Source organism: Schistocerca gregaria, chromosome 1, assembly GCF_023897955.1.
Source record: "Schistocerca gregaria isolate iqSchGreg1 chromosome 1, iqSchGreg1.2, whole genome shotgun sequence".
NCBI classification, from domain to species: domain Eukaryota; kingdom Metazoa; phylum Arthropoda; class Insecta; order Orthoptera; family Acrididae; genus Schistocerca; species Schistocerca gregaria.
Genome location: NC_064920.1, coordinates 1,206,627,374 through 1,206,652,678, shown reverse-complemented (window position 1 = coordinate 1,206,652,678; position 25,305 = coordinate 1,206,627,374). Strand labels below are relative to the sequence as shown.

Below are 25,305 nucleotides of genomic sequence, written 5' to 3'. Positions count from 1 at the left end.
CGTGGCTGGAGCTGCCGGAGTGGCTGGAAATTGCGGCGCTGAGTGACTGCCCCTCCCCCCTCCCTCTCAGCCACTCCACGTTTCGTCACTTCCGCAAACTGATCTCCCTGGTCGTCGCAGCGCGACCTCAGTGTCATCTGTAGCTGGCAACCCGGACCACGGCTTCAGACTTACTGCAGCATCGAGTTTATTGCTTATTTATCTTCTGCTCTTCAGGCTTTACACAAAATTGCCTGTTGCCGTACGCATCCTCTATGTAATGAAGGTGTGACTTCAATGATCACAAAGACGCGTCTCGGAATTATTTCCATCTACAGAAATCCGAGTACGAATATGCATACTTCAGGAAAGTCATTCTTTACCTACTGTTTAACTTTTTGTGCTACCTAGTCAGGTTAACTACAGACCCACGCATATTTACTTCCTCTATGTCTTCTTCCTTGTCACCTATAATTTCTAGCTTTTCAAGGGAATCTCTTATTCTCCATTCTTTCTAGGAGTTCGCTCCATTTTCTTCTATAACCTAGAAATTTATCATTTCAACTAAACATCTTTAGTTCTCTCAAACCTTGATACCTTAGTCCGTGTTCTATTGTGCAGCCCTTAACTCTTTATCAAGAATTTCATTTCTTGGGCCTGACTACAACTGTCTCGCTTTGTGGTAATCACCTGGGTCTCGCTTCCATAGAGCAGTGTGGGGACGACTCAACAGTCTGGTATCTTTCTTGTTTTCTTTCCTAACGTTCCTGTTAATTGTTTCACACACACACACGGCTGAATTTACTTAGCTTAATTTCTATATCTTTGCTGTACACTTGCCACCTCACATCATAGGCAATCAAACTGGTTTACTTGTTCTAAAAATATTCTGATCTGTCACTATTTTGGTTCTAATGCGTTCTTCTCTTGTGAAGGACGTTCTCGTAGTTTTTACTGTTGAGATCTCCATGTCAAATTTCGCACTATTTGTTTCAATAACTAAATTCCTTTCTGAAGCACCTCTTCTTTATCTGCTAGTGTCACTGCATCGTCAACATATAGTAAATTATTTAAATCAGTTCTGTCAAGGTATATAACTTTTAGAAATTCTGTTCTCCGTATAGGCATTATTTAGCGTGTGCAAATGCTGCACGGGGTTGGGCAGATACAGGAACTTTGTCGTACTCCCTTTTTAGCTGCTATCTCATGAATAATTTTCCGGTTAAGTGATAGTCGTGTGCTGATATAAACTTTCTATCGTATTTATTAGATATTTTGGATATTCGTCATTATCTTGTGAAGCCTCTTTTTTTAAAATCATTAAAAGCAATGTGTGTTTATTTATTGATGTGTTTATTCAGTCACCTTAAAGCATGCTATATGTTAGAAGAATGTTATAAAAGTGTACGTCATTACAATTGTTTAATTACTTCTGAAAAAGTGCAACTAACAGTACTTTAAAAACTTGAAATGCAGCGGATGATAAAAACAGAAATTGACAGTACTTTAAAAACTTGAAATGTAGGGACAGACAAAAACAAAATCAGGAACTAACAACTGCAAACCAAAGTTGAGAACAGAGAAATGTTCTACTCTTTGAGTAGCAAATGAAAGCAGGAGAAGCTGTTCATATGAGTGTTCTGCAAAAGTAGACAATGATTATGCCGACACCAGAACATTACTTCGGATCTTTTTTACTTGTCAGCGGCTCTGGGACATCCGGCTAATTAATTTCTCCAGTGATCGTGAGCCCTGCACAAAATCTACACGTCTCCAATTCTTTCATCTCGCCAGCATATTTCGGGCTTTCTCAGCGGTCGTGTTTGGCAAATATTTTTTTAAACAAAGCGCTGCGAGCATTGCTTTACGGATTTCAAGTAGTGTCTTGTCCGCTGTAGCGCTTTGCTCAACGGAATTCGACTTAAGGTCAATGCTTTCTAGAGTTTGTAAGAGCTCGCTGTTCTTTCTGATCTTCCATAATTCACTGCCAAATACTCATTGATCCCAGACTGATCTCTTAGAAAATACTGTATTTGACTTTTGTCACTATGTAACTATCGGTTTCCGACCGTTGTACTACCGTCGGGTTGCTGATCGCAGTAATCGTAATACAGAGTGGCCCAGGAGGAATGCTCAGCATTCAGGGGTATGACAGCAATGATCATTCGATGCGAAAAAGAATAGTAAACATGGCCTCTGAAACGCACTGTAGGCACTTCCTCATCTTCAATAGTGTGAAACACATCTCCTCTACTCAAAATGTTCTCATAGCTCTTAAGTTATGCATGTCTGAGTCCAAGTTTATTAGACATTTTTTTCGTGCTATGGTTCATACTGCCTCCTCCAAAAACATGGAAAGCAAAGACCTAGCAGTACAAGACAACTGTTTCAGGGCATCTAAAATGAAGAAGTGCTCATAGCTGTTAATGGACGCATTTTAGATCCCATGTTTAACTAGTCTGTTTTGCTTCGAATGATCGTTCCTATCATACACCTGAATAATGACCATTCCTGTTGGGGCGCTGTTATGTCCTCTTATTAGCGGCAACCTTGATTGCTTAGCTTCAACTGTACCGTGAAGAGTAGAAAGGCGATCTTGTCATGTAGCAATACCTGAAATTCGTTTCTTCAATTTTTTACTAAACCTTGTGCCAAATGTTTGGTCCATCTTCGGCTTCATAGTTGGCGAATCTCTCAGTGCGTCTCAGTTTTGTACAGTCATCAAATTTCCGACACTTGACCAGTGTCTCTCCCCTTGTGATGTTTAAAATATTCTATTTTTTTCATTGTAGATAACCAGCCCACTCTTTCTGGCCGAATATCCGTTTCGCAAAGGCGCTAAACCAGAACACTACATGAAAATCTGCGTCTGGTCTGATATGCGCAAATCTCTCTATAGCGAGAAATAAAACGGAAAGGCTAACTGAAAATGAATTACACACTAAGGTAAGCGCTTAAAGGGGGCTGCAGTTACTTAACACTAATAAAAACTTGACATCGTAAATGATTAACAAAATTGTACTTTGAATCAGTGGAATGCTGGCTGTCATAGTATTTGAAATACTGAAAGCAGAACTTTGGAACGTTTAAAGAAAATTGATTCAATTTGTTACTTAAAACAAGAACTTATTTACGCAACATGTTATAAGAATGCAATAAAACTTATACACCCATGTCGGACACCTATTTATTTACGAAGATTCCGGTGCAAAGCTACCTTTATCTGGAACCATTAACTCTCTCCAACTATAAAATTTTTGTGCAACAGGCAGTCAACGTCGCCTTAAACAACTGCGCTTTGCCTCGGTACCTTCTACGGCAACATTTTCGCTGCCACGCGCCGTGTTTTCTGCTGCCCCTTGAACTATGCAACCCTTTGGTGGCGCCTGGCCGCCAGCTTGCCTCACCGCGCCTAGCGGCTGTCTGTCTGACGTGGGGGTTTTCTTGTGTGTTCCAGCCCACCATCTTCGGCACCGTCGCCTCGGACCAGACGCCAAAGGACGGCTCCAGCAGAAGGGTGAGTACCTCAAGCTTTTATCACGACACTTCGCGCCTGCATCATTACAAGAAAGGCTTCGTATTTGGAGCTCCAGCTAAATGAAATGTCTTGTGGCTAGGGCCTCCCGTCAGGTAGACCTGTACCTCGGGACTTCGGCTACCCAGATTTTCGGTTGAAACTCTGGCTCCAGGGCATGTTTTCTCGGGTAGCTGCAAAGGCGGCGCTGTTGTTGAGTTTCACTAAATAACGAAGAAACAAATCGTTTCATATGAAATGAAACGGCTTTGTTTTAAAGGAGCTTTTCTTCACAGAAAAACCACTAATACGTCAAAATTTTCCAATTTCGGGTAGAAACTTCCTGCCAAGTTGAAACTGTATGGCGGGTCGGATCCCGAACGCGGTACTTTGCCTTTCGCGGACAGTGATCTTACCGACTAAGCTATCCAGGCACGATATTTGATCCTCCGTCACGGTCTCAATTCTTTCCCTAACTCTCTCGTAATCTATAGATTTCACAGAAATATTATTCAATTAGACAGTTAGCTCTCCAAGAATAAAATATATCGTTGAGTAATGGCTCAGACACGAAGTGTAGGACTGCACCTACACAAAAGGAGGCAAGCTCCCGGTTTCGAGTCCCAATCTCGCAGACAGTTCTAATCTGCAGTGAGTTTCGAAACAGTGACCACCCTGATGGAGAATGAAAGATTATTTCTGACAATTTCGACTAGTTTATTAGTTTCAAATACGCTTATGTAAAATAACAATAGAAATACAGCTGAGAATATGGATCTTAAAGCAATATCAAGTATTTACTCGTCTTACAAATGGCATAATTAAATCATGATTTTGGGGTTCAACCCCAAAACACGAGTAACTGAAGATCATTCTCACTGGTGTACAATCAAGCATCTGCTTGTAACAGGTTAAGATAAAGGATCTAGAAGGGAAGAGGAAACCAGATGAAACTTCAGAGGTTGAGGCGGTATGTGATGTTATTGAGTGATTACTAAATCGTGTCAAATTTAAAAATAACTAGGTTTCTTGAGCCCAATTTTCAGTACGACGTTGCATCCACCTCTGGCCTGGATGCTTGCACCTTTTCGGTTGGGAAGGGTGTTATAAAACCTTCGAATCCTCTCCTGACGTAACCTAACCCACAATTTTTATAACTGATCTTCGACGTCAAGGATATTGGCACTGCAATAGACTTGATGTCCAAGCTGATCCCACAAATCTGCTGTCGGGGCCAGATCGGGGGATCTTGTCGGCCGCGGGAATACCTCAACATCACGAAGACATTTCGTAGAGAGACGTGCCATTTGTGGACGAGTAATGTCATATTGACAACTGTCAACACAGAAGTGTCACACGAGAGGTGACACACGTGGAGGCAGGTCGTTTGTGACGTGCCATTGTTCTCTCAGTCACTACCAGCCGCTCAGTTAAGTCATATCCGATGACTCCCCACACCAGGAAACAATAACACCCCAGCAACGGAAGAAAGGAACCTCTCCCTAAGCCTTAGGCACACTAGCCGATGATGATCATCTGGAATATTGGGGAAAGGCGATTCATTTCTGAGCACAGTACGACACCGTCCAGCAGCAGTTCAAGCTTCCCTGTCACTCTGCCATTGAAGAAGGGCCGTCGAGCAGATGCGCAAAGGTATAGACCCATATCTCTGACGTCCATCTGTTGTACAATTTTAGAACATGTCTTTTGTTCGGGTATCATATCATTTCTGGAAACCCAGAATCTACTCTGTAGGAATCAACATGGATTCCGGAAACAGCGATCGTGTGAGACCCAACTCGCGTTATTTCTTCATGAGACCCAGAAAATATTAGATGCAGGCTCCCAGGTAGATGCCATTTTCCTTGACTTCCGGAAGGCGTTCTCTACAGTTCAGTACTGTAGCCTGATAAACAAAGTAAGAGCCTACGGAATATCAGACCAGCTGTGTGCCTGGATTGAAGAGTTTTTAGCAAACAGAGCACATCATGTTGTTCTCCATGGAGACGTCTACGGACGTTAAAGTAACCTCTGGCGTGCCACAGGGTAGTGTTATGAGACCATTGCTTTTCACAATATATAAAAATGACCTAGTAGATAATGTCGGAAGTTCTATTCGGCTTTTCGCGGATGATGCTGTAGTATTCAGAGAAGTTGCAGCATTAGAAAATTGCAGCGAAATGCAGGAAGATCTGCAGCGGATAGGCACTTGGTGCAGGGAGTGGCAACTGACCCTTACCATAGACAAATGTAATGTATTGCGAATACATAGAAAGAAGGATCCTTTATTGTATGATTATATGATAGCGGAACAAGCTCTGGTAGCAGTTACTTCTGTAAAATATCTGGGAGTATGCGTATAGAACGATTTGAAGTGGAATGATCACATAAAATTAATTGTTGGTAAGGCGGGTACCAGGTTGAGATTCAGTGGGAGAGTCCTTAAAAATGTAGTCCATCAACAAAGGAGTTGGCTTACAAAACACTCGTCCGACCTATACTTGAGTATTGCTCATCAGTGTGGGATCCGTACCAGGTCGGGTTGACGGAGGAGATAGAGAAGATCCAAAGAAGAGCGGCGCGTTTCGTCACAGTGTTATCTTGTAAGCGTGATAGCGTTACGGAGATGTTTGGCAAACTCAAGCGGCAGACTCTGCAAGAGAGGCGCTCTGCATCACGGTGTAGCTAGCTGTCCAGCTTTCGAGATGGTGCGTTTCTGGATGAGGTATAGAATATATTGCTTCCCCCTACTTATACCTCCCGAGGAGATCACGAATGTAAAATTAGAGAGATTCGAGCGCGCACGAAGACTTTCCGGCAGTCGTTCTTCCCGCGAACCATACGCGACTACTGGAACAGGAAAGGGAGGTAATGATAGTGGCACGTAAAGTGCCCTCCGCCACACACCGTTGGGTGGCTTGGGAGTATAAAGGTAGATGTAGAAGAGGGAGCCATTTGTGTTGCGTCGTTAGCGTCTGCTGCTAGCCTCCGACCAATTGAGCAGGAAGACGCAGAGTGTTGCAGGGAGTGTATTTGTTCTCGGGTGGCAGGAGAAGATGTTAAGGGGTTCCGACAGGGTGAAGAGTGTGGCGGTCATTCCTTGTGATCTAAAATGCCCTGGCCATTTATAAGGTGGCGCCGATGCCCAAGATAAAAGCCTGGACAAATGCCTAAAATTCATGAATGTCCGGGCATTTACGCATTTAAAAGACTGATAATCGGCACTTGCAAAAAAAAAAAAAATAAATTAAGTTGACATTCTGTATTGGAAAAGCTGTTTTGCAACACTGCGTCTGTAGTGGTTGAGTAACCAAGTTGAAAAAGCTGCTTGAGAGTAAGGGAAGAGTTATCAGGGGAAATAAATTGGACTCTAAACGTAACTACACATTTTTAATGAGGTCAGTTCTTTGCGTAGTACGTAGTAAAAAGACTCAAGCTTAAAAGTAATTCTTGAAATAAAACGTAGTAGGTAGTACTTTTACTTATACCATACTACTGCCAAAAATGAGATAAAAAGCGTATTGATTTTAATTAGTGATGATTCCCCGAGTCCAAGAATCGCTGATTCTATGGGAATCGATTGGTACTGGACTCGAACGATTCCAGAGTCTTGGGCATCGATTGTTTGTTATTATATCTTTTCTACGTTAGTGTCCACATTTTATCTTCACAGCAGTGCAGATATACGAAAGTAGATATAGGAACAGAGTAGAAAACCATGTCTCAAATGTCGCTACATCTGACAATAAAGCACTTTTTTCACTGAAAACAGTTTAAAATTTAAGCCTGCAATTGTTAACAAGAAACACATGCCAGATGTTTAATACATTAGGTAGTAATTTTTCTATCAATAACCATTCTTCGGCAATATTCAGAGATTTGATACGCCTAATAAAATGTATTAAATTACAAAGCGATGACCTAAGGACAACTTTTTTTTATATTGGTTTATCACTACACAGCTGCTCAACATGGTGTGTGAGTGTGTGTGTGTGTGTGTGTGTGTGTGTGTGTGTGTGTGTGTGTGAGCGCGCGCTCACGCAAGAGGGAAGAGGAAGAGAGAGAGAGAGAGAGAGAGAGAGAGAGAGAGAGAGAGAGAGAGAGAGAGAGAGGAAGAGAAGAAATGGTAAAAGTAAAATTAAAAAGCACATTGCAAATGATAAACAGCTGTCAGTAGCACACGTCGTTCCGTGGTACAGCAAGTTTGAAAGCTAGCTGGAAAAAAATGCTTCTCTCTTCTTTCCTTTCGTTCTTTGTAATGAAGGCAATGAATGACATACGTGTAAGTGTAAACATTTACCAACTCCTGATATTGGTAGTATCGTCCCATCCCTTATTTTAAATGGTAAATTGTACATTCCATCAGTAAAAACTTTTTAAAAAAACACTTTTTTTAATAAATTCCCAAATTTTGTGCATTTAAAACTGCTTTGGGCAAACTCCCGGGAAAATGCCCATTTATAAATGTCCTGCCTAGTGGGAATCTGCCCGGCCCACGTCACTAATCGGGTGTATTGTAATAATACCTTGACGGCGAGTGTGCCTGGCGTCACATTCCCACGCAACTCAGCGTCGGGCCACTGTCACCTCCGAATGCCCCTCAGATCTGGATGTTGTACGATTGGACGAGCCGGCCCCACTCGAACTTTGCCAGTTTCTGTCTGACTCTAGTTCACAGCATCTCAGTGTCCTTCACAGTAATTTCTCAGCATCTGACAGTTCACGCCCCTTAAATAACCTTAGAGACCTGTGTACATGTACGAAGTTTCATTGATATCCGACCTTGCCTTCCAGGTGCTTCACTATTTTTGTCGTGCGATGTATAAAACATTGGTATTGTTTTCAGTTCGAGTTTCACAGTTTTGTTTTTATCGTTATTTTACGTATGTTAATTTGAGAATGACAAAGTAGCCGAACTTGGCCCAGCACGTCTCAGAAGAACTTTGTTTGCTGAATATTGTTGAATTTAACATGTCGCTGAACGCAATCACAACGAATAATTATTTCATCGAGCGAAGGACTGAAAGACTTGGGTTTGCAAGTAGTAATTAGGTGAGAGTAAGGGTATTAAGAAGAATAAAGAAGATCCCCACGTGAGGTAAATTTCAATTCTTAGGAACCGCCGCTAATTTTAGAATAGAGCTTCAACCGACTTCACGAAGACCGCACAGATATTCGTGACGCATGCTTTATGGTTTCGAATATTTCGGTACTTTGAGGAACAGGAAATTACTGTTAAAATGGTGACTATTTTATTGGCAGTACTGTTAAGCCACGATAGGAAACTGTCTCATTTAATTGTTACAGAACAGACTTGGCGTTTGCGATTCTTCGGTACGACAAAGTACCAACAGTCATCTGGTTAAGGATGATTAACAGTCGTCGTACATAAAATAATGATTAATCTCGGGCAATTAAATACATTTATCAAAATTAGTTGCACCTGGCCAACGATTATCCCGAGATCAATGTACTGTAAAAGAAGGTCCGTGCGATGCCACAGAGTTGGCGACGATGCACGATCGACCTTTGCAGCAAATTGGTCTGAGGGTGACCGTTGGACACGGTCGAAGTTGTCGATTGTGTCTGAAAATAAAAATAGTATTAACTTGACAGTTTTAGAAATAGATGCGTTTAAGGGAAGAACTATGTACCTACCTGTGATAAAATGATAGAATGTGTAAAATTCGTTGATGAGGTGGTGCATTTGGTTGAATATGAACTATGGCTGAGCATTGTGGTGGAAGATATAAGTACAGCATGCCAATGTATGGGATGAGAATTAATGGTAAGATAACGAAGAGAACAGTTGATGTGGAAAGGAAAGGAAGACGACCATAGGATTAGGAAGGGAAACGATTATAATATTTCAAACATTTAGTTACTTTTATAAAAGAGGATATGAAATGCACCCGAGAAATAGTGGAAGAAAACGAAGAGTCTTGCTGTGACTAAGCAAGGAGTCAATAGAAAGGAGGAGGTAGAGTATAAAAAACTAGAGACGGCCGATGAAAAATATTGGTTAAACTCTTTGTTTGCAGTGAACCTGAGTGGCGTGGAAATGTGGAAGATGAGAAATGAGTTGAAGGAGTTTGAAATGTGGATATGGAGGAGGATGGATGAGATAAGTTGAACAGAAATAATTAAGAATGAAGAAGTGTTATGAGGTGTTATTGAAAAAAGGGTAACTATTACTGGAAATTTTAAAGAGAAAGAAGAAAGAATGGTCAGGACCCTGTCTAAGGGGAAAATTTGCTTATTTACGGATGTTTTACAAGGAATGGTGGAAAGAAAAAGAGGAAGAATGAGGTAAAGATGTCAGGTGACAGATAATGGAAACTGAAACTCAGTTATATATATTGATAAAAATATTGGCAAGAGGACAGTGATAGATGGAGAGCCAGTATTATGCAACGACCTACGTAACGAGCAGAACACTAAAATTCTAAATAAAGTAAACAAATATATCTGAAGGTTTGTAAGAGTTTTTTGTGCACAACGGCTGGGCAGAGGCGGACGACGTTCGTGGTTGGGAAGCGGCGTTACAGCTGCGGACTCCGGAGGACTGCACTGCAGCAGCACGGTGTCGCCGCCCATTAAAACGCCACCTGCGGGGGCGGCACGCAATGTGCGGGGGTGGGCTTGCAGTGCGTGACGCGCGTGCTGAGGAGCGCACGCGCTGCGCTCTCCCGACGTACCGGCACCCCAGACCTGTCGAATACAGAACACCTCCCTCCACCAGGGCACTTTCATAACGGAATTCCGGATATTAAAATGTACGCATCCGATACCCCCAGCTCTCTCTTAGACAGCCATCTTCATCATAGTTATCGTTAGCAGCAGCAACAGCCATTCCTATAATTAGATGATTTCCTTCTCGCACGACCTAGACACATTTCGGAATAAAGTTAGTACTAAATGACAAAAAAGCCGCAGTATGAAAACAAGTTCGTGAAAACCACTGTGTTGAAATGTTCGTGGTGAAGCATTTGTATGTCCATTCTTTTGATTAAAATGGTTCAAATGGCTCTGAGCACTATGGGACTTAATATATGAGGTCATCAGTCCCCTAGAACTTAGAACTACTTAAAGCTAACTAACCTAAGGACATGACACACATCCATGCCCGAGGCAGGATTCGAAACTGCGACCGTAGCAGTCGCACGGTTCCGGACTGCGCGCCTAGAACCGCGAGACCACCGCGGCCAGTAGTCAAGCATAAGGCACCCAAAGACTCGAGGAAATCATTTTACTCAATCTCAATGTCGCCAGTCCAAAGTAATCGACAATCGGTTTTCGTAATTATTCTTAAAAGTAATTTTATTGTACTTTTATTCTAAGCAAAGAATGTTATTGAGCCGACTTTGGTGTACGTAAAGTCATGTTAACCGACAGCGATAATTGCTTTAATGGCACTATACAGAAATTTTCAGAGAAACAAAATATTCTTCAGTTAATTTTTAAATGCATAATTTTATAAGTGCAATGTCATGATGAAACTAAACATTTTAATCAATTCAACGATACCTCACAGTAATCTATACTGTTTGCAGAGAGCCTATACATCCATTTGTTTGAAGAAGCACATAGAGAAATGTTTATTTTCATTCTATACTATTGACAAGAACACAATACGTCGACAGAATACCACTTTACTCCAACCCAGACAGACATAATAAACATACACTTACATACAGAGAGTACAAAATAGTAGTCTCTGTGAGTGTTAGCTTGTTAGATATTCTCTTTTTTATTTACAAGAAGGTCGAATTCCTCTATACCAGTTATTTCTATTATTAATTTGTTTGAAATATGTCTCTCTTGTCGAAAACGTTAATATGATACTCAGTACATATGATTGCTTTAAAAACTGATTTGCAAAAGTTCATTTAATTAGTACATTAATACAGAAATAAATCCACTGGTCTTATCCTTTTACAAAAGTAATGAAGTCACAGTAGCGTTCGCTGCTGTGACGTGCGTGCGGTGTGCGGCTGTAAGTTTTCTGTGACGGCGAGGTGTGTTTAAAGCGTCTGCCGCCCGCTGGCAACAGGAACATCTACATCTACATCTACATCTACATCTACATCTACATGACTACTCTGCAATTCACATTTAAGTGCTTGGCAGAGGGTTCATCGAACCACAATCATACTATCTCTCTACTATTCCACTCCCGAACAGCGAGCGGGAAAAACGAACACCTAAACCTTTCTGTTCGAGCTCTGATTTCTCTTATTTTATTTTGATGATCATTCCTACCTATGTAGGTTGGGCTCAACAAAATATTTTCGCATTCGGAAGAGAAAGTTGGTGACAGAAATTTCGTAAAAAGGTCTCGCCGCGACGAAAAACGTCTATGCTGTAATGACTTCCATCCCAACTCGTGTATCATATCTGCCACACTCTCTCCCCTATAACGCGAAAATACAAAACGAGCTGCCCTTCTTTGCACCCTCTCGATGTCCTCCGTCAATCCCACCTGGTAAGGATCCCACACCGCGCAGCAATATTCTAACAGAGGACAAACGAGTGTAGTGTAAGCTGTCTCTTTAGTGGACTTGTTGCATCTTCTAAGTGTCCTGCCAATGAAACGCAACCTTTGGCTCGCCTTCCCGACAATATTATCTATGTGGTCCTTCCAACTGAAGTTGTTTGTAATTTTAACACCCCAGTTGGCGACGTTAACGACACTTTGTAATGGCCGCACTCTTCCATCTACTGCGCCTCTGCATCGCTTGAATGCTGAGACCTTCCACCAGTTCCGTGATAAGGAAGCAGCCAGGGAGCAGTAAGAATAATTAGTGGTGGTCACCCGAGGACGTCATGTACGTACCTTTTCGAGGAGTTAGGTATTTTAACTGCACCATCGAAGTGCTAATAAAATTCGTTACAAATAATGCATCTCAATTCGCGAAGAACAATGACGTTCATACGTACAACACTATAGGGTCAAATTACCTTTCCTATCCGTTATTGAAGGTGTCAGTTGCTCAAAAAGGAGTACATTATCCAGCAACAAAAATCTTTGATCATTTTCCCAACAACATAAAGTGTCTGGCAGGTGCAGATCAAGTTTTAAATCTAGCTTAAAATCATTTCTTTTGGACAACTTTTACTCCATGGACGAGTTTCTGTTTCAGAAATGGTAAAAAAAATGTACCTCTTAATGTATTTGCATGTGTAGAACTAAAAATTTCTGTAATATTAATATTAGCACTATTCAAGTGTGTATATATATCTTATAATCTGACTTGTTCCACATCATATCGATAAAATAATCTGGAAAATGATCTACGGAACATGATATACAACTAAAACTAAAACAAAAGATTTTGGCGATCTTGGGAGAGCCACGCACCCAACCCAACCCAACTATATATCTTTCATTTGCTAACTATGCCTGTCAGTAGTTAGTGCCTTCAGTAGTTTGAATCTTTTATTTAGCTGGGAGTAGTGGCGCTCGCTGTATTGCAGTCGTTCGAGTAATGAAGATTTTTGTGAGGTAACCGATTCATGAAACGTATAGGTTATTGTTAGTCAGGGACATTCTTTTGTAAGGATTATTAAAAGTCAGATTGCGCTGCGCTAAAAATATTGTGTGTCAGTTTAGTGTTGATCAGAATAGGTAAAGAGCGAAATGTCTGAGTACGTTCAGTTCTGCTCATCTGTTTGAAAATCAGATAACGTAAGAGGTTTATCAGCACAGTCATTCATTAATTTTTCTAAGGGGACGTTTCAAAGTATGCAACTTTTATTTGTGTTACAACCTGAGCAGCAGGCCACTGTGAGAGCAAGACGGTTTACTTTGCGGAAGGATAAGCACGCGTTAGTGGCGGCGTGGATGGAGACCACCCGCGAGGCACTCAGATAAAGTAAGGAACTGACGCAGGTGGAATAGCGAGAATGTGCTACTCGTCGGCGTAGTGAGGCAGAGTGAGTAGTTTGAGTGGGGCGCACCGGGCCGTTGCTCCAGCCGCCCCAGTGTGGGCTGCGCTAATTGATGCTCAGCGCGACCTAATCGCATGCGCCGCTCCGTCGCGCGGAATAACCCGACTCATCTGCGGAACAGCCCGCTCTGAGCGGCGTCAGCCTGCTGCTTCTACTGTGCTTCTTTATTCTGATTGTTGTTCTCGTCTGTCTCTCTTCAAAACAAGAGCTACACTCCCACTCGGTTGACGGGCTCTCTATTAACTGCACTGCCAGTTTATCTGGCACCAGCCTCAGTCAACTATGTGCCTCACGCTGGTAAGCGTAGTGTAATGATTCGTGCCTGCTACGTTCTGGTACGTAAAGATGATCTCATATGATGACTGTCAACGACGAGGTGACTAGAAACCTGATACTAAACCAGAATACAGACAAAGATTGGCTATGAGTCGTTTCATGGCGACGTTCGTCCTAAAGTGATTCATGAAAACTTTTTGAAGTTCGACATAACTGTCATAAAAGAGTGTGACTGAATGAAATTGGAAATGTTTATTTGACACTATACACGTTCGTTATGCCACAGTGAATGGTTGCATGCATTTAGTCGTCATTTGGCAAATGTAATAACAAACCTGGAAAATTGCATTAATAATTGTAACCACACTTCTTTCAAATATTACAAAAAATACACTTAAACCAGTAATTAGAGCAAAGGTAGCAGAAACGGGTCGCTAGACGTCTTGAAAATGTTTGGTTGATCAGTCTTTTTCACACTTTATCGCAGTGTAGATGAAAACTGCATCGGAATGAAAGATATTATGTTCTCTTCCGCTACGTCCTCAAGTGATGCAAATAATGGCTGACACGTCTGAAAATTATTATTTATTTTCCCTTTATTGAGTTTCGATTCCCCCCCAGACGGGGGGCGGGCTGGCAGCAGCTTAGTACGCCGCTCTTCAGCCTACAGGATAGTTGAAAGCATAATAAGAAGATAATGAACAATATAAAAGGCGATAAAAATTGTGATAAGTTCTATGGGTCCAAACTGCTGAGGTCATCGGTGCCTAGGTTTACACACTACTTAATCTAACTTAAGCTAACTCACGGCTACCCCGCGCGGAAGGCGATAAAAACGGTGACTTTTAAAAACTGTAAAATGGCTGAAAGTTGTAGAAGTTAAAATATAAAATCAAAGGGTTGGTTATGCTAATTAAGACACACAATGAGTTGACAGGTACAATAGTAGAGAGACAATTAAAAAACACGGCGACAGTCTGGTTTCTGTTCGCAAGAGATAAAAAAATCACACTTAGCGACAGTATAGTTTCTGTTCGTAACACTTAAAAAAGCACAACACTTAAAACTCACTTAAACGCTGCACTGAATAGTAGACACGAAGATGACACACTACAGCCTAAAGCAGATTGGGGGGGGGGGGAGGAGGGGAGGAACCGAACAGATGAGCGGAAAGAAGGGGAGAGGAGAGGAAAAAGCAAAAGACGGGGAGGAACCGGTGGAGGGAGAAGACACACAAGAGTGGGGAGGGGGCAGGGCGGATGTGCGATGGAGTGGGGAAGGCAGAGGAGGGGAATGCAAAAGGACTCGGGGGAGAGAACGGAGTCAACGAGAGGGTAGGTGAGGAAAAACAGGATTATTGTTATTTTGAAACCTTTACCGAAAAAGGTAGGCCGGCAGCGGCCTATCTATGCCGCTCTTCGGCCATAGAGAACACATACAGTAAACAGAAAGACAGAAAAACAAACAAAAGTGGTGGATGAAAACGGGAGACAGACATAGCAAAAGAAACGAAGCCATCCATTGGCGCACTGTTTGGATAAAACCGTTCAGCACTGTACACAAAGGAGAAGGAACGGAGGAGCACAAACCGTGAGACACTGAAGCTCTAACGGGAAGACAAACACGGCCACTGGCGACGATCTACGGCGCACGAAGAAGCACTGTTCACACGAAAAAGCCGGGGGCCTGCCAAAGGGAAGAGGAGAGGAGAGGGGAGGAGGGAGAGGACGAGGGGTTGATGCCAGTGGTAGAGGAGCAGGGAGGGGGAGGGGAGAGGGTAGGGGGCATGTGTGTAAGCCCAGGGAGGGGAGGGAGAGAGGAAGAGAGGAGGGAGAGAAGGAGAGAGGGTGCCCTGGCAAAAACACAGGGAGACGAAGGGGAGGATCAAAGCTGGTAGGAGGGCTAGATGGAGGGGAGGAGGGCATCATCAGGGAGGGGGAGTTGGCGGAAGCCACCTCGGGCAGGGGTATGGGCGGGGGAGAGAAGGAGAGCGGGTGGGATGTGGGAGTATAGGCCAGGTGCGGCAGTGGACGGGGGTGGGACTGAAAATTTAAACAAAATACGTGGGTTTAACTAACACCATGGCAAAAGCTGCCATGAGATAAGTAGTTATCATGGTGTCGCCGTAGTCCTATAACATGCAGCAAGCCCGAAACTAGAACATGGCACGCAATCGTACTTTGTTCTGCTAATGAAATCTTATACAGATGATGCACTCCCATTTGAGCTAACACAAGACTAATCTGCAAGCATGACATCATCTCACTAGAGGACATAAGTGTATCATACAAAAACATAAGACGAAAAGGGATCTACAGAGAGTTTACAATAGCAAGTGCCGGAAGGCGACACTGTCAAATTTCTATTAACGTGTCTCTTGCTAAAACGTGAACACTATCCAGAAGTGCTATTCATTATTTGCAACCTATAAAGAAGTTGACAGAGTGCATTATCTTACTATTTAACTGCTTACAGCAAGAAGTTTCCTTTTAGTGCAGCTCTATGGCATGCTAAATATTGTTATAAATACAGCAAAAAGTGATAATCCTATGTTCACTATTCTGATGCCATCTATTATTCATTATTACATAGATATGTACAGAATAAACAATTAATATGAATTAATTACATCTGTAATGTACTGTGTGTACGACCATCACATGTAGTAGGATGGGAAGGGTTGGATGTGTGTGGGAGTAAACAAGTCATTCGCGCTCAATTTTGTTTTTGATTAAACTGCCTACATTGTGTAGCAAGCTTGAAAACAACGACTCAGTGCGTAGAAACTAGTTATGTAACCTTTTAAAAACTTTAGTGTTGTAGTGACTGTGGCTTGACGACTGTTTCTGGCGTGAAGTAAACATTTATGAAAACCATACAGCAGCTAAATCAGTGTGGTTAGACAGGAGTTTGAGCCGTTCTTGTGTCATACCCGGAGGTAACTGTGCACATCTGTCCTCCTTGATGGTCCTGCTAACGAAAAGCTAGTAATCAGCATGAATACTGACTGTGGAAGGTGCAAACGAGACAAAACTTTATGACCACCTGCTTAATAGGGTGCTGGCCCACATTTGGAATGCACTGGAGCAGCGATTCTGCGTGCCGTGGATTCGACAAGTCCTTTGTAGGTTTTTGGAGCAAAGTGGTAGCAGATATCTACGCAAAGGACACGCAGTTCCGTAAGTTATACGCCGGTGGAGTGTGGACGAGGAGACAGCTCCCGACAGCAACTCAGATGTCTTCCTTACGGTTCGTATGAGATTAATTTGTTGGCCAAGCCATCGACATGAGTTCATTATCACATTCCAGTAACCACTATAGCACGATTATGGCCTTGTGATACGGCAGTTATCTTGGAGAAAGAGACCATCACCTTAGTGGGAGACATAAAGCACGAAGGAGTGCACGTGGTCGATAGTAATGTTCATTTCGTTCACAGATGTCACGGTGCCTCCGATACCACCACAAATTGCATGTTTTTTGTATTTTCTCTCCGGCTTTCACCCATCACTGCCAATTCTACTCGATTATGTATAAACACGAATAGCGGCGAATCTGCTGTGTGCTGTTCACTGTCTTGGTTCTGTAATTGTTGTTTCGTAATCAAGTATCAGCGCTTATTTACCACCTCTCTCTCTCTCTCTCTCTCTCTCTCTCTCTCTCTCTCTCTCCACCTCTCTCCGTCCTGTGACTTCCCGATAGTGTGGCCAACATAGAGTGCCGAGAACTTTGGCCTATGGATTTGCAACTTTGCAGGAGTTAATCTCCCGTTACTAATTCTGCAGCCGCTTGGGTCGACAAGGGAATAATAATGCGGTAGCGAGACTTGGGCACGCAGAAAAACTTACCCTCTTTGATCGGGCCCACGCTTTTCCGAGGCAGAAGAAATTCGTCTTTCTGCCCGTATTATCTACCTTGTCGGTCTGCAGGAACTTCCTGATAATATGGAATTATATAAAATGTTTTGTATCCCTAGGCAGTTTGGTATCGACTAAAGGAGTGGAAGAGTAGTTAGTTCTCTGCCTGCGAGGCCGAGTGAAGTAGCCTGAGCGCTGACGGAATCATACAAGAGACAAAAATAAAGAAATGTGTAATGTCGAATTGCTAATTGTCGGTGCTCATATCTAATTTGCATGTCGAAGGGATACTTAATGAGGGAAGTAAAACACTGTCATAGTGTGGGTGTCGCCATGATACACTATGTGATCAAAAGTATCCGGACACATGGCTGACCCGGCCGTTGTGGTCGAGCGGTTCAAGGCGCTTCAGTCCGGAACCCCGAGGCTGTTACGGTCACAGGTTCGATTTCAGCCTCGGGCATGGATCTGTGTGATGTCCTTAGGTTAGTTAGGTTTACGTAGTTCTAAGTACAGGGAACTGATGACCTCAGATGTTAAGTCCCATAGTGCTCAGAGCCATTTGAACCATTTGAACACATGGCTGAAAATGACTTACAAGTTCGTGGCGCCCTCCATCGGTAATGGTGGAATTCAATAGGGTGTTGGCCCAGCCTTAGCCGTAATGACAGCTTCCACTCTCGCAGTCATACGTTCAGTCAGGTGCTGGAAGGTTTCTTGGGGAGTGGCAGCCCATTCTTCACGGAGTGGTGAACTGAGGAGAGATATCGATGTCGGTCGGTGAGGCCTGGCACGAAGTCGCCGTTCCAAAACATCACAAAGCAGTTCTATAGGATTCAGGCCAGGACATCGCAGGCCAGTCCATTACAGGGATATTACTGTCGTGTAAACACTCCGCCACACGCTGTACATTATGAACAGGTGCTCGATCGTGTTGAAAGATGCAATCGCCATCCCCGGAATTGCTCTTCAACAGTGGGAAGCAAGAAGGTGCTTGAAACATCAATGCAGGCCCGTGCTATGATAGTGCCACCCAAAACAAGTGGTGCAATCCCCCTCCGCGTAAAACACCACCACATCTTAACAACACCGCCTCCGAATTTTACTGTTGGCACTACACACGCGCCGGCCGGAGTGGCCGTGCGTTTCTAGGCGCTACAGTCTGGAACCGAGCGACCGCTCCGGTCGCATGTTCGAATCCTGCCTCGGGCATGGATGTGTGTGATGTCCTTAGGTTAGTTAGGTTTAATTAGTTCTAAGTTCTAGGCGACTGATGACCACAGATGTTAAGTCGCTCAGAGCCATTTGGACCATACGCAAATACAAATAATAAAGAATTGGTGTGAACATAACGTGGACCAAAGTTTGAAGCTGAGACAATAAACTCTTGAAGATCTGGTAAGTAAAGATTTGATGTTTCGAGAAAACTGTGCCACTATTATTATGATGAAGTAAAACGTCGTCTGGATAATTTTTTTTATTACGGGTTTCGATCTGATGAACCAGCCAAATAACACGCCAAGAGGAATCACGGTTTTCCCAGCAGATGATGTCTACAGATTTAAAATGAGTGTTTTGTCAAGAGGGGGAAGGAACTAAAAAATTTGAAAACATGAAGTTTAAAATTGCGGGAGTGAACACGAAAATTAAATTTAAAGATACATGTTTACAACATGATGTAACAAAGAGAATATTCAAAGTGATAGGCGTATTTCAAAGTGAACGAAGAAGTGCTCTTAACGGTTACAGTCCAGATCAGAGTGCAAAAGAAATAAAGACTTTCTTAATAGCATTACATGGAAAAAGATGTCTTTATTTTGCTTCTTGTAGAGGTAGCCGAATTTTGCTGTGCCGGGAGTAGAAAAGATGAAGAAAACATAGTAGCAACGTCGGTAACTCGTGACTGTGCACATCTCTATTGCTCCAAAATTTATTACACAGCAACTTCCAGTCGTTAACAGACTATGTTATGATGTACACTGAAATCTTCATCTTATTTGGTACAATGATAAATCATTATCGCAAAAGCCACCCTCCCCGTTTACTTCAAAATCAAAAGCAAACACAGCGTCTCGTAATTTCGTGGCTAAGCGCATGTGAAAAATGTCTTCCTCACTCCCATGTCGGCAGCGAACCTTATCTTTGGCATTGTTTCACCCTAAATTTTAGACCCACTTCTGAGGTTTTATTGCCTTTACCGGTTTGTATAATACATTGATTGAATAGAAGGTGAAAAATACTGCTTCCTTAACGTCATTTTTTAATACGAACACTACTGTCTTTGCTTCCGTTCTTATTGTTCTTTCATTATTGTCCGTACTGTATATTACTTATCCTTACCTACAACTTACCTGTGTAAGTATTCTGCTGAGACTTTCAAACGTCTTGCAACTTTTTCATTGTCGAATGCTTTTCCGAGATCTACAAATTCTACGAAAGCGTAATGATTTTTCACAAGTCTTACTGTAGTTATCAAGGGTAACATGTAAATTTTTACTTAGGCCCCTTCATCTTTTCCAAACTGATCGTCATTTAGCTGATGCTGAATCTTGGTTCCATTCGTTTGTCCATTGTTAAGACGAGTGTGGAGAATAATGTTCCTTTGCATTGTCGCTGGCTAAGAGGCGTCCCGCTCCTTGCCAGTAGCAGCGATAGCGAGAAGTGGGCTGCAGATCACGGAGTCCCCACGTGACGGAAGGAGCAGAATCGACAGCGTCACGTGACGTCCTCCGTGACACACCCAAGGAGGGAGGTAACTAATTCACAGCTGAAACTCACAGCCTACCTATAAAGGCGAGCATTCTTTTAATGAAACATGCTTCAGCTTGTAGTGAAATTTCATTATTCTGAGTTTTTTGTTTTGTGGCCCGTAAAAGGAAGTCTGGATGCGTTCGCATAGTCGTGTCAGGAACCTTCGAAGAGGAATTTAATTTGACACATACCGCAGAAGAGTGCCGTGTACGTGTGACAGAGCTGCGTGTCAAACGGGCGTTTTATTTATTTGCTGGTGGTACCAACCCTCCTAACTCAGTTCTTACTCCCAGCTGGAACCTTGTCGGTGAACCGCACATTTTCATTTAATTTCGTTGCGTCTACCTCTACACTTGGCAAGCCATCATACAGGGTGTGGTGGAGAGCACTTCTGGCACCAACGTTTACGCCCTCCCACCCTGCTCCATTTACGAATAGTGGCAGATACGACTGTCGTTATGCTTCCGTATCAGCTCTTTTTTTTTTTTTTTTCTTTTTTCTTTTTTTTTACAATCGTGATCTTCTCACGCGGTGAATGTGGGATCTGGTTATTTTGTTGCCTACATATCTCATAAATTATTCTCACCACAAAATTTATGATATATATATATATATATATATATATATATATATATATATATAGGGTGGTCAGTAGTAGTGTGAAAAGCTTGTGAGGGTGTTTCAGAGTACGTTCTGCTGAGAAATAATTGTTGCGTCGTTTCAGAGTTAATTAGCACTGAAATAAGTCAATTAGGTTCTTTCGCGTGCATGGGACCAAACTGCTGTGATCATCGGTTCCTAGGCTTACACACTACAAAATCTAACTTAAACTAAGTTACGGTAAGGACAACACACACACCCACGCTCGATGGAGGACTCGAACCTCCGACGGAAGAGCCGCGCGAACCGTGGCAAGGCGCCTGCAACCACGTGGTTACCCCGCACGGCTACAATTAGTGTCAGTTGTTCTGATAGCGTAGATGATAGCGCACGAGACTGCTCGGTCTTTTGATCGGGTTAAGTCGTCACTACCGCCCCACATCCAACATTTCTATTGCTCTGTTGTTCGGTTTTAGGAAACCAAAAGAAGAACACGTTTGGTGACACCGTCTTTGGCGGACCGCTTGAATCTGTGCATGCAGCGGGCTGATTGGCAAACTTCAATGCTAATTAATTTGTCTAAATTGTCTAATTTGTGTCTCAACAATTATTCTCTGTGCAACGTACCCTGTAACACCCGTGCAAGTTTTTCAGACCGTTTCTGACCACCCTGTGTATACTAAGGTGATGGGCATGGGATAGCGAAATGCACATATGCATGGCGGTAGTATGGCATACACAAGGTATAAAAGGATTGGTGGAGCTGTCATTTGTACTCGGGTGGTTCATTTGAAAAGGTTTCCGACGTGATTACGGCCACACTACGGAATTAACAGACACTGAGTGCGGAATGGTAGTTGGAGCTAGACGCATGGGACATTTCACCTCAGAAATCGTTATGCAATTCAGTATTCTGAGATCCATGTGGGAAGACAGTGCCGTGAACACCAAGTTTCAGGCCTTAACTTTAACCACGGACAACGCAATGGCCGACAGTCTTCACTTAACGACCGAGGTGAGTGGTGTATGCGTAGAGTCGTCTGTGCTAACAGACAAGTAGTACTGCATGAAACAGCCGCAGAGATGAGTGTAGGACGTACGACGGAAACGTCCGTTACCACAGTGCGGCGAAATTTCGCCTTCATGGGCTCTGGCAGCAAACGGCCGGCGCGAGTGCCTTTGCTAACAGCGCATCACCTGCAGCACCGCACTTGGGCCGGTGAGCATATCGCTTGGGCCTTAGACGCCTTGAAAGCCGTGGCCTCTTCAGATGAGTCCCGGTTACATTTGGCAACAGCTGAGGGTAGGGATCGAGTGTGGCGCAGATCCGACGAAGCCATGTCAACAACGCACAGGGCAAGCTGGCGTGGCTCCAGAAAATGGTGTGGGTCCAACTGAACCTATCGTTGATTAGAAATGGCCTTGTTTGGCTACTCGAGGGTCATTTGCAGCCAGTCATGGACTTCATGGTTCCAAACAACGATGGTATTTTTATGGATAACAATGCGCCATGTCAGAGCATTCTGGACAATTCGAGCGAATGATTTGGCCAGCCAGATCGCCCGAGATGAATCCCATGGAACATTTATGGGACATAATTGAGAAGTCAGTTCGTGCACAACATCCTGCGCGGGCAACTCTTTTGTAATTATGGACGGGTGTAGAGGCAGCTTGCGCCAATATTTCTGTGCGGTATCTCACCGTCTAGGTATGATAGGTCACGTCATGAGGAGCAACTTTTGTTAGAGATAATGCTCATCGACGCTTTCTGGCGACGCTGGCTTGCTTCTTATAGAATTCACTGGCCCAGAAACGACGAGATTTAACCGAATTAGCTGCATCTGCTAACCGGCTGTGCATCTTCTGGATGCTACCGACCCCAGTAAATTGATAGAATGATTCTCAGCAACAAAAACGTTGGAATGAGTGTCTGCAAGCGGAAAAGACATTTTAGAAGCGTTAATTTTGCTCGGTCTGCGTTCTTTCACGGAGTGAAAGATGACTGGATTATAGGTAACACACGTTACGCACGCACATCACACAGTCCGTATGCCCTGCCTACTTGCAAGGGCACAACATATAAGGAGAAGACACCTGGCTTTGCCGGGGAGCTTCAGGGAGCATTTGTCTCTATCTAACGGAAGCTGTTCGTTATGACATATCATGCGTATACAATTGTCGCAAAGGCTTTGAAACGCTCTGTACATGTTAGCCCTTTTTGGGATTGTAACTGACTGTTTATGTCTATTTAGGAATTCCACAATGTTGATTAGTAGGAGTTGCTAAGGAGAATGAACTTCAGTTTACGTTTGCAAATGCTTGCGTCCTTTTATTATTTTATTTTCATGGACGTATTGTCAGATAGTTTTATAACAGTCTATTTACTGTCGGGGCCTAAGATTTTCTAGAGAGAGAAGCGCAAATCATCTTCTCTTCTAATGGCTTAAGAGCAAATTTCATTCTTGAATAAACGTACCGTAAGGCTGTGGTTAAAATTCTCAAATATTGAAACAAATAATTGCAAGATGTACGTATTTTTTCGTAGCATATGAAAATATGCAGATTACATCAATTTACTGATTTTTATCTCCCCAAAGTAGCCAAGTAATATGTTACCTGACTCCATTTGGAACGTCCTCTTGCGGAGTTTCGTTAGTACAAGCCCTCTGCTGTGGTGTCCTTTACTGGTGTTTGTTGAGTGTCTCCGTAACGCTCCCGCATTTACTGAACCAAAATGTGACTAAAGTCGTTGCTGTTCTTACGAGCTTCACTATTTCTTATATTAATTCTAATTAACAAGGATTTCAGATTTACGAGAGGTAGTCAAGACTGCTCGATCGAGTATTTTTTAAGCAGCTACTTTCGTCGATGAATCACTACATATGATTAGGAGTCGTCCAACGAATCAGTACGTGGGATTTCCGAAAAAGTGTTTTATGTGATCGATCCATTTATGTCGCTCTGCCTTCTCGCAGATATGTTAACGTTTAGTTACCGCGGAAGGTTGAATTTTAACTGCGCACCAATGTTGGAAATTCGTTTTCCTCTTAAACTACATGTCAGAGTCATTTCGTCAAGGAGGAAATGGAATATTTTTGGAACTATCTCTATGCCTTTGTATCCACTGACGCCTTGCTCCTTGAGCATCTTCGAACTGACTGCTGAACTTGACGTCACGGGTGTTCATTTTAGCAAGCGATATCTGCATTTCAATAAAATTCTTGTGAATTTGTGACAGATGTATGAGACAAAAACTGACATTTCGGCTACCATTGCTAGTAGCCTTCATCAGCCATCAGTTTGGTTGTAGGAAGGGTAATAACACCAGAGAGCTTAATGGCGAAGTCACTTTGGATGATGGCAGCAAGACTTGCAAAAAGTCGCAAGAAACTGTCATTGGGGTATCGATGATACATGACATTATCACAATGAAGGGCAGAGTGACCCGTTGTACAATATTTATAGAATATTAATAAGCCTTGAGACAAAACAGAGTTTTGTTATGCTTTTACACCCGTTGACGGAACACTGAGCGACGTGGCGTAGCGGTCGGCACACTGAACAGACAGGAGGGCGATGGCTCCAGCCTGAACCCGGCCATCCCAATTTAGGTTTTCCATGGTTTTCTTAAACCACTGCTGGAAAACGCCGGGATAGTTCCTTTGAAAGAGTACGGCTGGTTTTTTCCCCTTCAGCACTATCTCTAATGTCAGAATTCTCAGACTACTGAACGGGGATCGACATGAGGTTCAGGTACTTACATCACATATTGGTCGAACCGCCTGTTTCTGAGTTACCCTTTTCTAACCAGGAGAGTTACCCCAAAAAATAGTACCATACCTTATAAGCGAATGAGAAAAAGCAAAGTAGACTACTTTTCATGTTGAACTATCACTTATTTCGGATACTGTTCTCCTGATAAATAAAGGAGCATTTAATTTTTGAGCAAGATTCTGAACATAGGCGTTCCACGACAGATGACTATCTATATGAACGCCCAGTAATTTGAATTGTTCAGTGTGTAATGGTTCTTTATTTACGCCACCATTACAGCACTCCAACCCCAGATCTCGATACCAGTAATATCGTACTACTTTTCTGCGAAGTAACGGACATATTTTTGTGACAATATTCATATTTGGTTTGATTAATGTACAGGTACTCCGATGTATCGATATATTATAGTAATATGGTTCTTGTATGTATTCATTTCTGGGAGACTGTCAAATCTTCGACTTACTTGTAACCGTTTTGGCGCGAATGCGCACAGAGCTCTCTCTGTTTCACTTTGCAGAAGTTAAGTTGTTATTTTGCTTTGTAAAAGAACAGTCAAGTCTTGTGTTTGGTTGAAGTGGATATTGAATATATGATGATTGA

General features: G+C 42.8%; 1 protein-coding gene across 1 annotated transcript in view; it reads left to right on the top strand.

The window, feature by feature from the left end:
* The window catches only part of LOC126299008 (ras-GEF domain-containing family member 1B-like), a 2,459,283-nt gene that overhangs the window by 1,179,482 nt on the left and 1,254,496 nt on the right, over nucleotides 1–25,305 (top strand). Inside the window, exon 6 of the mRNA XM_049990678.1 lies at nucleotides 3,437–3,496. Within this exon, the coding sequence (XP_049846635.1) occupies nucleotides 3,437–3,496 (60 nt within the window). The remainder of the gene's footprint in view (nucleotides 1–3,436; nucleotides 3,497–25,305) is intronic.